We start from the raw sequence: 15,220 nt of genomic DNA, 5'->3' as shown, positions 1-15,220 counted from the left end.
TGAGCAATACATCGAGATTACATTTGCTCCAGCAGGGTGCTGAACCCCTTACGACACTCATCTTGATTCAGCAGTTAATGTCATTCAACGCTCTTCCACATGTTCTATCAGTCAGCACCCTCTTATTGCCCAAAAACGATTCATCAATCTGGAAGCACCGTAAGGTTAAATTTTGGCGGCTGGTAACAATTTCACAGCATTTGGCACGCTGAGATAGTAAGTGAGAGGTAGCAAACGGTAGAATTTAAATAAACAGTTTTCATAATACTCATCTGTTGTTGTTCTTCTCTATTGTCGGAAATTATGGGCTCGTAAACGATGCCCATCCTAGATTCTGAAATGCAACTTCATATACTGGTCTAGAGAATACTGGGCTTCATTTTCTTAAATGATATGAACACTCGTTGAGTTTCTGTTGTCGAACAGATATATTTTTAGTTATTTCACTTCGCAATACAATTGAGTTCAACTTCCATGCTAGTTGAACACATACATAAATCTTACTCCGCACTCGTACTGGACAAGAACAAAGATTTACCTATGACAACATATAGCAAAGAAAATAATATCGTATATTTATCTATTCATGCAAAGTCATCTATGGAACATACATTTAAAAAAAAAGTACGAATAATTGTATATTGTTGTCTATCATTTTTGAGATGTCCATACTAATCATAGTAATTACATAAAATGTTTATATATGTTGACGTTTATGCACTTTCGTATAGCTATTTGGTAGTGGATTTCTGGGTTTTGAGTCTTTAATTTGGGAATCAGTCATTTCATATTATTCAAGATTGGTCATTGGATTTTGTCTCACCATAACCACTTTTATTATAATGTGCTCCTGTAAATCACGTTCAACTAACGGAAGTAGTACACAGAGTTTCACAGGCAAGACAATGTGCTGAAATGACAACCTTTAAAAGGTAAGAGAATATTAACTGTGAACGGCACTTGAGATTTAAGTTATTTTTTCCGTCTTAATAGTACAGACTCTGTACTATAGAGCACCGTCTAATGTGAGCAAAATGGTGGACACCATGCTTACGGAATAGATGATGGTATAGAATCAGACTAGCTCATAAAACGTGTAAGTAGCCTTGTTGATTTGTTCTAATCATCCATCCCATTCTTCGTTTGTTATTATGGTGGGTGTACATTCAGTTTTCACTTATTTGTAATCCTGGTATCAGTTGTTAATTGATTCAGAAATGTACAATATTAAAGCTTCGTGTCTGGGTTTTTGATATCATTAGAAACGGTGATATGCTTCAATTAGGCAAGCATATGGCGTTGAAACTGGTAACAAATTTCAAAGAACTGTCCCAGTGATTACCTGGGGCAGTTCAGACAGTGATGCCGAAACACTGTTTTGAGCTCCACTTCCCTCTGAAACACTTCACATTTTCAAATTTAGTTATATCCTAATTGTTTTATTATAAAACTGCAGCCAGAGTTTCTTTTACTTAGGTACAAGCCACGCCTCGCAGGGCTTCATGATGTTCTACAACGAGCGTATGGGCCTGCCAGATCCCAATACGACGTTTGGTCAGTTGAGACTGGCCATGATACGGCTGTGGAGCAACTTCATTAAATACGGGTAAGTGGAGGACACATGCTGCGTTTTATGTACTGTAACAGCTAAGGGAGTTTGTTCCTTTCTTCTTTTGTTATTATTACCCCAGCACCTCTTCCCTAATAGTGTAAAGGGCTCTAAGACTGTAGATAGTGGATGGCGGGGGAAGGTGATACGGGCGCGAAAAGTGGCCACTGCATATTTTTTGCCGTGAGCAGTGCTGCTGCCTGCCGAGAAGAGGTAAAACTAGTTCTTGTCAGTGAGTTTGACAGAGGAGGCTTGTTTCGTTACTTTTGAGTTAAAACTTTTCCGATTTTCAGTCGTCTCGTGTATGGTAAGTCATTTGTTTTATTCTTGTTGCCTCACTTAGATGCAGAGTAATAGTATTTTACGATGTAAAAGTTTAAATACCTTTTGGTTTACAAATACAGTATCTTGTTGTTTCTTGCTACTTGATAGTTTCGTATGTGAATTACTAATACCGGCATGGTGTCCGAACGGGGAAAAGTGGGCTGGCAGTGGATAAAAACCGCTCTTCAGCCAAAGGTTACATAAACTGTATTTAAGGACGGTTAAAATATATAAAAGGTGACAATACCAAGAGATTTTGTGAAAAACACATATGTGGACGATATTTACGGTTTTTACATCAAAACGAGTGACAAAAGGGAAGACGGGGGAGGAGAATCGAAAGAAAACTGTATTTGAGTGACGCTCATCAGTTATTCACAGTCTACATCTACATCGATATCCAGTATATGGCGCGTTGCGGAGGTTACCCCGTACCACTACTAGTCATTTCCTTACCTGTTCCACTCTCAAATACACTGATCAGCTAGAACATTATCACCAACTACCTAACAGCCGGTATACCCATTTTCGGCAAGGATAACAGCGGTGACGCGTCGTGGCATGGAAGCAAAGAGGGCTTGGTAGGTCTCTGGAGGGAGTTGGCATCACATCTGCACACAAAAGTCACCTAATCCCCGTAAATTCTGGGGAGGGTAGCGATGAGCTCTGACGCGATGTTTAATCACATCCCAGATGTGTTTGATCAGGTTCAGATCTAGCTAGTTAGGCAGCCAACCAATCAATTGGAACACACCACTGTGTTCCTTGAACCACTCCATTACACTCCTGGCATTGTGACATGGCGCATTATCTTTTCAAAAACTGCCACTGCCATCGGGAAATATTATCGTCATGAAGGGGTGTACGTGGTCTGCAACCAGTGTATGGTACTCCTTGGTACTCCTTGGTCATCATGGTGCCTTGCGTGACCTCCGCTGCACCCATGGATGTCCACGTGAATATTCCCCAGAACATAACGGAGCCGCAGCAAGTTGTCTCCCTCCCGCAGCACGGGTGTCAATGAGCTGTTCCCCTGGAAGACGACGGATTCGCTCCCTCCCATCGGTATGATGAGGAAGATATCGGGATTCATCAGACCATGCAATGCTCTGGCGTTGCGCCAAAGTCTAGGGCTGATGGTCACGTATCCATCTCAGCCATAGCTGCTGATGTCATAGTGTTAACACTGGCACATACGTGGGTCGTTGGCTGTGGGGGCTCATCGTTAGGAGTGTTGAGTGCACTGTATTTTCAGGCACACTTGTACTCTACTCACCATTAAAGTCTGATGTTAGTTCTGTCACAGTGCGCCGCCTGTTCTGCTTTACCAGTCAGCCCAACCTCTGACATCCGGCATCTGTAATGAGAGACAGCCGCCCAACGCCATGACGTCTGGACAAGATTTCACCTTGGTTTCGCCACTTGTTGAAGACACTTACCACACCATTCCTCGAACACCCGACACGTCCTGCAGTTTCCGAAATGCTCGTGTCGAGCCCTCAGGCCATCACAATCTGCCCTCAGTCAAACTCAAATAGATCGCGCTCCTTCCCCACTCTACACACGGTCAGCACGCTAGCTGATACTACACGCACTGTTCTTGTGTCTGACTAGCAGTCATTCCTCGCCAGGTGACGCTGCTGTCTGCTGGATGGGTTTCTGTAGATGGATCGGTGGTCGTAATGTTCTGGATGATCAGTGTAGAACGAGGGAAAAACGACTGTCTATACACCTCCGTATGAACCCTAGTTTCTAGTGTCTTATTTTCGTGGTCCTTACATGCAATGTATGTGAGAGGCAACAGAATCGTTCTGCAGTCAGTTTCAAATGCAGGTTCTCTAAATTTTCTCAATAGAGTTCCTTGAAAAGAATGTCGCAGTTGAGTTCCTGAAGCAACTCTGGAACATTTGCATGTTGTCGAACCCACCAGCAACAAACCTAGCAGCCCACCTCTGAATTGCTTCGACGCCTTCCTTTAATCTATCCTGGTATGGATCCCAAACACATGAGCAGTACTCAAGAATAAGTCGCACTAGCGTCCTATCTGTGATCTCCTTTACAGATGAACCGCACTTTTCTAGAATTCTCTCAATGAACCGAAGTCGACCATTCGCTTTTCCTACCTCAGTCCTCCCATATTTGTTCCATTTCATATCACCTAGTAACAGATATTTTAACGACGTGACTGTGTCAAGCAGGATACTGCTAATGCTGTGTCCGAACATTATGGATTTGTTTTTCCTATTCATCCACACTAACTTACATTTTTCTACACATTAATGTGACCACCAGGTGCGTTCGAAGTCAACGTGCAATACCTAGTCATAGACGGGAGGTGGCAGCCCTAGCAGTGGAGAGTATATAAACCTTGTCGGCGGGACGCGGAAAACATTGCAGTCGTTGTCGGAATGAGGAAACAGAGCGATTTATCTGATGTCCAAAAGGGTTTGATCATTAGGTTTCGTGCCAAGGGAGGAGATATTTCTGAAACGGCTAAGTTTGCAAACTTTTCGCGTGCCGCAATGGTTAAAGTACAGCGTGCATGGCAAAGTGGAGCTATCCAAGACAACTGTGGTGCACCATGGGCCTTAGATGACAGGGATGAATTACAGCTGCGGAGATGACTACGGGTGAACAGATGTGCAACTGTCGAGCAACTGATCGCCCAGATGAACCAAGGGGCTACAAGCAGTGCCTCTTCAACGACCATTCTGCGAAAGCTGTTGCGTAAGGGCCTTCGCAGCAGGCACCTGAATCATGCACCCACGGTGGCTGCTGTTCATAGGTGACGAAGGACGGAATTTGCATGCCATAACCGCAATTGGACGTGCGCTGAGCGGCGGCGGGTGGCTTTTTCAGATGAATCACGTTTTATGCTCCAATGGACAGGTGGCCTCTGGTGTCTACAGCCCTGCAACAATCGTCAGAAGGGTCCAGGCCAGAGGAGCGAGCGTTATGATCTGTGGAATACTTTCACGGCATTCCCTGGAAGGCACAACGGATTAAAATAAACTTGCATCCATCCTTGGGAACCATGTCCATCCGTACATGCAGTTTTTTTCCCCCAGCAGTTTTCATCTGCCAGCAGAACAATGCAAGGTATCACGCAGCTCACAGTATATGTTTGTGTTTCAATGAGCACCAGGATGAGTCTACCGTACTCCCCCGGTCATTAAAACCCCCAGATTTACGAGGAGGTACCCAAAAACCCGGAATTACTTCTTATAAGCTATATATTTTCAAACTCTATACAAAACAGACTTATCGCCTCCAAAATACTTTCCATTACAACTAGTATATCTGTCCCGTCGGTGCTTCCACATTTCGAAAAGTTTTTTATAGTCACCTTTAGAAATAGATGACAGCTCCTCCCTCGTTTCATTCTTGACTTCTTCAATGTTATCAAATCGATATCCTTTCATGCCCCTTTTCAGTCACCCAGTGTCAGGTCAGGCGAGTAAGGTGCGTGGGACAGCCGAACCATGCCATTTTTAGCTAAAAACTGTCTAACAGAGATGGCTGTGCGTGCAGGTGGGTTGTAGCAGTGGAAGAACCTGTTGACCGCCAGTCGGGTCTTTTTGGACGAACACTGTTAAACAGTCTTCGTAAAACATCCAAATAAAATTTAATTGACGGTCTGACCTGGTGGAACAAACTCTGAATGAACTACGCCCTTAGCATCAAAAAAGCAAATCAGCATTGTTTTGATGCATGATTTGACTGGACGACATTTTTTTGGAGATGGTGACGATAACGTCTTCCACTGGCTTGACTGTTGCTTTGTTTCTGGGTCGTAACCATAGCACCATGACTCATCATCAGTAATGACCTCCGACAGATAATCTGGATCAGTTGCAAGCTGTTGTTTCAAAGCACGTCAAGTTTCAGCTTGATGTTCCTTTTGATTGTCAGTCACCCAAGGAACAAATTTGGCAGCAACCCTTTTCATCCCGAAATCTTCCTGAACCTAGCTCCAAAACAACCCACTAATCTCTGACAGTTGATCAATTGTCTGTCGACGGTCTGTGAGCACAAGCTCTCGAATTTTTCAATATTTTTGTCGATTCGGGTAGTTGATGGACGTGCAGAACGAGGTTTGTCACCAATAGACATGTCGCCATTTTTAAATCGAACAAACCTTTCGTACACTTGAGTTTTTCCCATAGCTTCATCTTGGTAAGTTGTTTTCGAAATTAAAACAGTTTCAGCGGCATTTTTACCGAGTGTAAAACAACATTTCGGTGCTGTACATTGTGCATTTAAATTTTCCATCATAAAAAACTAAACAAGAACAAAACAGCACTAGCAAAAACAATCACTGCAGATGAACAGATCAATTCAAGTCGACAACACAGGTGGCGCTGAACCAGCAATGAGTTGCACTATACCCTAGCAACAGAAATGGTTACTACACAAGCTCCGTCCACGCCAATGTAATTGCGTTTCTTTTTTTTTTTTACTACCTCGATGAGGTGGTACCATAGAACCTAGCAGAGCTGACCACAGCACTGGAGTCCGCATGGCTCCACAGCCCTGTCTGTACCTTCCAGAACCTGACTGGCTGTCTTCATGCACGTCCGCGCTACGGAAGGTGGGCTATTCAGGCTTTTGACGGGTGGTCACATTGATGTGACTGGACCGTGTACTAAGCATAATGTAGTCTTCATTATCTGTGATTTCACATTTTGGCGCTTTCAGTGTGAGAAGCTTGTATGAAGGAGTACAAATTTTTAATTTCGCCAGGCGACCACAGAGCGGTTCTAGGCACTTCAGTCCGGAACCACACTGCTGCTACGGTCGCAGGTCCGAATCCTGCCTCGGGCATGGATGTGTGTGATGTCCTTAGGTTAGTTAGGTTTAAGTAGTTCTAAGTCTAGGGGACTGATGGCCTAAGATGTTAAGTAAAAGTTCTGGTACTGGCATACGGCCAACCTCCCACTACAAAGGTTTAATAATCTTACTGGAAGCAGCCTCACACAACGCAACGTTTCTGAACTATAAATAATTGCGACTTTTGTTTCTTTTACAGAACACCATCTCCAGAGGGTGAGGAGTTCATCTGGGAGCCTTTCGACAACACAAATCTTTATTATGCGCACATCACAGACACCGTCAATCTGGAGCAAGCCTTGTTCAAGGAACGCATGGAATTCTGGCAACAGAATATCCCCCTCTGAACTTTGTGTAATCGTTGACGTGCGCCATTGCTATACTTCCTGCGCACGACTGATATTATATTTGTCACTGTTGTTCGCTCAGCATGTTTATCACGCAATGTTTCGTAACATGGCGTGTCAAAATGGACTCATGTGCTTCATGGGAAGTCACAGTGCTGTGTACTGTTTTGATAGCTCCAAACAGAACACTTTGATAAGGAAAACAAGTAGAAAAGTACTGACTCATTTTATATTTGAGCGCCTCGGCTATGAAAAGATTCGGCATGCAAATGGTGAGTTTATTCGGGGTTATTTTGGCATATGATGGTGCTTAACACTTCAGCAAGAACTGCTACACATCTGCATCGTGAAGGAAAACTAAGCCGGCCGCTATGGCCGAGCGGTTCTAGGCACTTCAGTCCGGAACCACACTGCTGCTACGGTCGCAGGTCCGAATTCTGCCTCGGGTATGGATGTGTGTGATGTCCTTAGGTTAGTTAGGTTTAAGTAGTTCTAAGTCTAGGGGACTGATGGCCTAAGATGTTAAGTCCCATAGTGCTCAGAGCCATTTGAACCATGTTTAGGAAAATACAGTAGTGGAAATTCAAAAACGACTGCTCCAAATTGTTATTTTCACATGAATGAAGTTTTATCCACACAAGTGAAACTCTGCATATGTTTATACACCTATGTGCTTAGATGCGTCTCTTAATGTGTTTACCTGAAGAGAGTATTGTTGAGCTATTTTGCATATTTTCACTCCTTGTTGTCTTTAGTATATTACCTTCTCGTGCAGTGGATTTAAGGTAAACAAAGTTTTTATTCGGCCTAAGCGAGTAAGAATAACATGTAAAGTAAATAACAACACATCCCTGCAAAGGGATATGCACTATCAGGGTCGTAAGAACCCACACATTCACTCACGAATACAGTTACACCACAACAGTTTTTGTTGCTCACTATTTTCGTGTATACTTTGCCTGCTTGTTTACGAGTACCAGAGTGGAGTTATTCAGTCTGGTGAAAAGATAATTAACAAGTTCCACCCATCTAACATCAGGCAAGAAATTATGAATGCCTACCATTTCACATCAAAAGAACATGAGCTTATGGCATCATGTAGTCTCAGGTGCGTATAATATTACGTATGCTGATAATTATTACTTTCTGCCTGTACACATATCAACATCGTTAACGATAAACAGAAAATTAAAAACATTACTCACAGGTATTTTTCCTTGATAAGCAGATTGCAATGGTTGCATATTAAGCCTCATCACGATACTCTAGAAGCTACTTGAATGATAAGAAGAGGCTCGAAGGTCTAGAAATCAGACAATGGCCAGGAAATCTTTTTGTTTCATGCCTGTTCATACTACGTCCAAGGATGACTCAGGACTCAGTCGACATAACATGGGTCTCTAGGCCTGATGGCAGAGTTACTTACGTTAGTAAACACTCTTTCTGCAAATTACCTCAATATATACTTTCAAGGATTGAAACGTTGTGTGAACTACAAGGCAGGTAGCACTGTTCTTTGTAAAGCTACTAGACAAGCAGTAAAATACTATCAACAGGGCTTAATATCTACAGATGCAAGAAACTATTTACTACGAAATATACCAATGTAAACAAGTAAATACTAAGCTGTCATTAGAAGATAAAACGTTAGCTATGTAATGTAACTGGCGAGGCAGTAGAATTTTTTATTTGAAGTAGCCACTTTCTTTATGGATCACTTGGTTAAATTTAGCTGACATACGGATTTTACAAAGAAACTGAACTTCAGTATAATATTATACAAGGAAAAGAGTGAGTAGATGAACAGGCAATGTCAGATACGATACTTCAAAAAGAGTTTGAAAGAGCACTCAAAGATCTATGTAAAATCAGGACATTTGAAGCACACTAAATACCTTCATCCTTAGAGCAAAATACCAGGACAAAACAATCCCATGTGCAATGCAGATTGTACGAGATGGGCGAAATACCTTCAGACTAGAAGAAAAATGTAGTAATTCCAGTTCGAAAGAAAGCAGCTGTCCATAGGCTTGAATGTTACAGTTGCAAAAGCACTGACAAGAATCACTCACAAAAAAATAGAACACTAATGCAAGCTCATCTCGGGGAAGATCAGTATTTCGGCTCCAGAGAAGTGTAGGAACGTGCGAGGCAACACTGGCCCTAAAATTTACCTTATACGAACCAGAACGTAATGCACCGCATTTTTTTCTTCGATAATCCTTTACTGAACATAATGAGAGAAAGGTGTTTTATCTACACATCCTATTTTTCAAAGTAATCTCCTTCCCCCAGAGCCAAACAAGAACGTGTATGCCCTGTCGGTACCAATCCTTGTCGTGGTGGTGGAGCCAATGCTTCACTGTGTGAATCACCTCCTCAACGTCCTCAAAATGTCTTCCGCGAATAGCATCCTTTAATGAATTTTTTTGCACAACGCAAGTATAAACATGAGAGCCACTAAATACGGCATTGTAGCTTCGCATACACAAACATCAACACAACGCCTGCTCAGTTTGCTTCTATCAGCCAATCACGACACAGGATAAGTGATGCCTCACAAACAACAATGCATCACACTTGATAGAATAAAGGCTTTAAATCATGGTGCACAAGCACTATGATAGCTTCTCATGGAATCACGTTTACTGGCTTTTACCACCTCACAACCAAATACACACCCTGCATTCTAACCTAGTTGGCAGCTTCTCCTACACAAGAAACTTTACTTACGAAATAGTAAAAACGATACTGAATAAAAGATGAAACAAACATTTTCAGCTGCAAAAATCAGATAGAAACAATGAAACCCACTGGGCTGCATTTGCAAACTAGGCTGATGACTCTTAACTGGTCAAAGACTCGTCTAAGTCTGTGTTCTAAGCCATAGGTTCTTGTTTCAACCACTTGATGACAATTATGACTTCTGCTAATCCTGAGATGGCAAAGAATTCTTGGAATGGGAGATCTGCGCAAAGTAGGTGTTCTAAAAAGGTAAAAATCTCCTGCCAATTTAGTGGAAAACACCTTTCCATGCCAGCAGGGAACGGTAAATTGTCACTTATGTGCAGTTGTGCTTAGGCAATTTATCTTCCATGTTCAAATATAGACTATGAGCAACAGTTTTCACACAATAGTGAAGTGTTGATTGATCGGCGGTACAATGTCTCAGAAGAAAACTTTGAAGTTATGAGAGTGCTTTCTTTTGAAAACCTGTCAGCACTGTAAGGTTGCTTTATTTTTTTCATTAACTGACTATATTCAGCGAATTTAATTTCAATATTTCTTTCTTTTTTTAAATGGAAATAAATGTGATATATGACATCATTAAATACAGGGCTAATCATAAGTGCCTCCAGGGTTTCAAAAGACGACTGCGACATATCTACAAGACATACAGAAAAATGACCCAAATTAACGGACAGAACATTCCTCCAAGTTTCGCTACAGAATTATCGCCGTACCATAGCTGAAGAGCGCACAGTAGGGGGGGAGGTGTGTCAAAACAGGCATATAATGGAGCGATGTCTACGTTTTGTATCCTTGATTCTCTAAATGTGAGTCAGTTGTAACAGTTAAGCGACGATTTCGTACCAAACATCAGGCAAAAGCTCCAAAGTTAACGTCTCTTGTGCCTCGTCCTCTCCAAAAGTTCACTGACAATTTTTCTTTGCGGGAAAAACCATGCGCTGGCCTCGTTCACATGGACGTATTGCAGCAATGTCTTATTTCACAATTAGAGCAAGATTTCGCTTTGTAGTAATGTGATGCTCCACTCCTCTCTCTTTCAGATGTTTGTGATTACTTTTGTAACGAGCTGACTCAGCATTGGATTGAATGTGCTTCCAATCACGACTTCCCTCTTCTTCAGTGACCACCATAGTCACCTGACTTATCTCCATGTGATTTCTTCTTATGGGGCTACGCCAAAGGTCATGTGCTCCTGCCTCCACTTTCACTTTATCTGGAAGAGTTGCAGAGGAGGATAATTAACATGGTCGCTGACTTTGACCATGACTTCTTGGAATATATACAGCAGGAGGATGACTATTGTATTGACATTAGCCGTGTCACAAATGGTACTTTTACTGAGCATCTGTAAAATGATTAAAAACGCTGACACATGTTCTATTTTCTAAATATCTAGTAGTTTTCACGTGGTCAACTTCTGATATCAAGGAGGTACTTCCGAATAACTCTGTATAATATAATCGACAGGTATATTTTCAATATAACACTGAAACACAGTGAAATTAGACAACAATAAAGAACATATGGGACATAAAAAATAACATGGTAGAAAGTATCACCTAAATTGACGAGAAATAACAAAATACTGGGAAAAACAAAACAAAAATTGGGAAAAAGCGCTAACATATGCAAGAAATAAAACCAAAGTCAGCAAAACAAGTAGACCTAAATTAATCATAAGAGAAAATGATTTTTTCCTCTTCCTTCACGTGACAGTGTAATTCTGTCAGACAGAAAATGACTTCGAAGATCAGCTGGAAAGAGTGGACAGTGTCTTGAGAAGAGGTTGTAAGATGAATATCGACAAAAAGTCAAACAAGAATAATTGAACATAGCCGCATTAAATCAGCGATTGTGAAGAAATTAGATTAGGAAATACGACATTAAATGTAGTAGAATAGTTGTGTTGTTTGGGGAGTAAAATAAGTGACAATAGCTGAAGTAGAGAACACATAAAACTTAGACTGTCGACAGCAAGAAAAGCGTTTCTGAAAATGAGAAATTTGCTAACGCTGAATATAAATTTAAATGTTAGGATGTATTTTCTGGAAGTATTAGCCTGGTGTGTAGCCTTGTATAAAAGTAAAACTTATATAGCAAACATTATATACAGGAAGGGAGTAGAATACTTTGAAATGTGGTGCTACAGAATAATGTTGAAGAATATTGAAGAATATATGGGCAAATAGTGCATCCAATGAGGAGATGCTGCATTGAGATGGGGGGGGGGGGGATAGATTAATGGTGCAACTTGACTAAAGCGAGACGTGAAAAGATAGTATAAATTCTGAGGCATGAAGGAATCTTCAGTTTGATAATGGATGGAAATGAGGAGAGTAACAGTTGCTGAAAAATACCAAGGCTTGGTTTCAATGAGCAGATTCAAATGGATGTAGGTTGCAGTACTTAATATTAAGATGAAGAGGCTTCCACAAGATACACTAGCGTCGAGATCTGTATCAAACCAGTCTTCAGACTGGGGTGTAAACTTGCTCGCGTCCGTAGTGGAATACTACACGTGCACCTTGGGTAACGTTCAATGAGCTACAACGAATAGGCAGCCAGACCGGATGTTGGATTTCCTGGCTACAAACATGCAGACAAATCAAAATGAAAAAGCTTTAAAAAATGGGACTTTTAAGGACCAATTGATTAAGAGATTTGACCCTTCAATCCGAGTATCCCATTTGAACATAGAAGGTATTAGCCGAGCTAGAAGCGAGTACCTATCTAAACTCCTTGTAGATAATGATATTGACGTAGCTCTAATCCAGGAAACACATGCTTCAACTATGGAAGACCAGCGTAGAAGAGGTAGTGGGATCCTTGGCTACGATATTATGGGTGCAACATATCAAAATGTGTATGCCGTTGCCACCTATGTAAGGAGCAGTATCGAGCATGCTCGCCTCATTTCAACAAATGCAGGAAATAAGATCGATTATGTGTCTACGCAAGTGGAGGAGACTACTATGAATAATATTTACAAGCCACCAAATGTGCCATGGCCACTGGATGTTCTGCCAATTACTGCCCACCCACCGATTTATGCTGGAGATTTTAATTGTCAGCACGGTCACTGGAACTATGCACGTGACAATGAGTGTGGTACTGCACTCAACGACTGGGCTGAAAATAAAAGTCTATACCTGGTTTATGATGCCACAGATTTGGAAACTTTCAGATCGGCCGGTTGGCGAAGAGATTACAACCCGGATATCTGTCTTGTGTCCCGAGACTGCAGAGGGCACCCAGTGCCTATACCCAGAGAGATCATACCTAATTTCTCACACAGCCAGCATAGGCCAGTAATCCTCAATATGGGGCTCTCTGTCCCAATAGCAAGATCTGTGCCACGACCCAGATGGAATCTCCGCAGAGCTCATTGGCGGAGTTTCGCTGCCCACCTAGATATATCTGTTTTATTCCACCAGAACCTAGAAACTACCCTTGATTTGAGGGGGTTTTTCTTACTGCTGCTGAAGTTTATTCCTCGTGGGTACAGAAAGGAATATATACCAGGCTGTAATGAACATTGTGAACAACTTTATGAACAGTATAGCGAAACTGGGGCAGTGATATTACAGACGATCTGCTCCAAAGTCTTGACGCTGCTAGATGAGTACGATGGTGTGAGATGGAATAAAAAGTAAACTTCAGTAATTCAAATAGAAAGGCATCGAGCCTTCTGCGTAAGCTAGGCGGAGCCTCCAATAAACCTGGGCAGAACCATGGTATTTCACGTAACCAAATCGCTAACCATATAGTTGAAACATCTTGATCATCCCGTGACGAACAACGTACTTCTAAAATAAAACAAGAACTCATCTCCCTAACCGCTCAGTGCCCAAACGAACCTAATTTCTCTTCACCATTTACACTGACTGATTTGGATGAAGCCATGAAACAAACGAAACATGGTAAGGCACCTGCTCTGGATAATATACACCCGGAATTGGTCACTACCCAACGAGCTAAAGAGAACAAAAAGAGTGGCAATTTTAAAACCATGTAAACCAGCTGACCAACCTCAAAGTTTCAGAGCAATTTCCCTTTTGAGCTGTACTTATAAACTCTTGGAGAGGCTTTTCTATGAGAGAATCAGCGGCTTCATTCTGGAACATATCACAGCTGAGCAAGCGGGTTTCAGGCCACAGAGAAGTTGCTGCGAACGGGTACTGGCCCTAACAGCTTTCATTGAGTCTGGTTTCCAAGAAAACGTGAAGACATCTTTTGTGTTTGTAGACCTAACCGCGGCATATGACACAGTCTGGAGAGAAGGGATGATATACAAGTTACTAAAAACAATCCAATGTCGAAAAACTGTCACCCTCATCCACACCATGATAAACAATAGATATTTCCCTGTTTACTTGGGGGAAAATGCGAGAAAGGAGAGGAAATTAAGTATTGGTCTACCACAGGGCTCCGTCTTAGCCCCTCTATTATTCAACCTATATATCTCCGATCTCCCCAATACCAGATCCACAAAATTCTGCTACGCTGACCATATTGCTCTTACTTGTAGAACGAAGGATCTTGGACGAGTGGAGACAATTCTCACAGAAGATCTAGCTGTCATGAGCGCCTATTTTAAAAAGTGGCGACTTAAACTCAGTACAAGTAAAACTGAAGTATGTACATTCCATCTCACCAGCAAACAAGCAAATGCGGAGCTCAGAGTGAAACTTAATGGAAAGACTCTTTGCCATAACAAGTGCCCTAAATACCTTGGTGTCACCCTTGACCGCACCCTTTTGTATAGGAAATATCTTTAAAATATTGCTGCCAAGATAAATACTCGTAACAATATTATTCAAAAATTGTGTGGAATGACGTGGGAAGCTTCAGCAGATACCTTGCGCATATTACCCATAGCGCTGGTCACCTCAGCAGCCGAGTATTTTGCCCTGTTGTGCTAAACAGCTGCCACACCAACTTGATCGACGTCCGGCTGAACCACACTATGTGGTTAATAACGGGGAAAATCCGACCAACGCCGATTTATTGGCTTCCTCTGCTGAGCCCACCCACAATCCGCAGAAGCGAGGCCTTGATTAGGGAATAGCTCAAGCTACAGGAGAACCTGGAATTACTCATACAGGAAGGCATATTAAGTTGATGACAAAACGGACTCCGTTCAAGAAAGACAACTTTACTGCAAACAGAAGAGTTAGATGCCAGTAATACTGGGGTGGGGGACCTGTGGAACCAGAGCTGTCAACTTACTGAAAATCCTGAAGAGCGTGAGTGGTTTCGAAAAGATTATTTGTGATACTGCTGCCTCAGAGTTCAACAGGAAACTGTGGGTCGAACTGAACAGAGCTCGCACTGGGCAGGATGATGAGCAGACTCTCTT

The 15,220-nt window shown here is 42.0% G+C and overlaps 2 protein-coding genes across 2 annotated transcripts in view; both read left to right on the top strand.

Moving 5' to 3' along the window:
• The window catches only part of LOC126412971 (venom carboxylesterase-6-like), a 78,006-nt gene extending 70,896 nt beyond the window's left edge, over nt 1–7,110 (top strand). Inside the window, exons 9-10 of the mRNA XM_050082862.1 lie at nt 1,477–1,606; nt 6,963–7,110. Coding sequence (XP_049938819.1) covers nt 1,477–1,606; nt 6,963–7,110 — 278 coding nt within the window. The remainder of the gene's footprint in view (nt 1–1,476; nt 1,607–6,962) is intronic.
• A 263-nt stretch (nt 7,111–7,373) lies between these two features.
• The window catches only part of LOC126412970 (venom carboxylesterase-6-like), a 174,099-nt gene continuing 166,252 nt past the window's right edge, over nt 7,374–15,220 (top strand). Inside the window, exon 1 of the mRNA XM_050082861.1 lies at nt 7,374–7,382. Within this exon, the coding sequence (XP_049938818.1) occupies nt 7,374–7,382 (9 nt within the window). The remainder of the gene's footprint in view (nt 7,383–15,220) is intronic.

Source organism: Schistocerca serialis, chromosome 7 (genome assembly GCF_023864345.2).
Source record: "Schistocerca serialis cubense isolate TAMUIC-IGC-003099 chromosome 7, iqSchSeri2.2, whole genome shotgun sequence".
Lineage (NCBI taxonomy): Eukaryota > Metazoa > Arthropoda > Insecta > Orthoptera > Acrididae > Schistocerca > Schistocerca serialis.
Note: the sequence above shows the minus strand (reverse complement) of the source record. Positions and strands in the feature narration are given on the sequence as shown.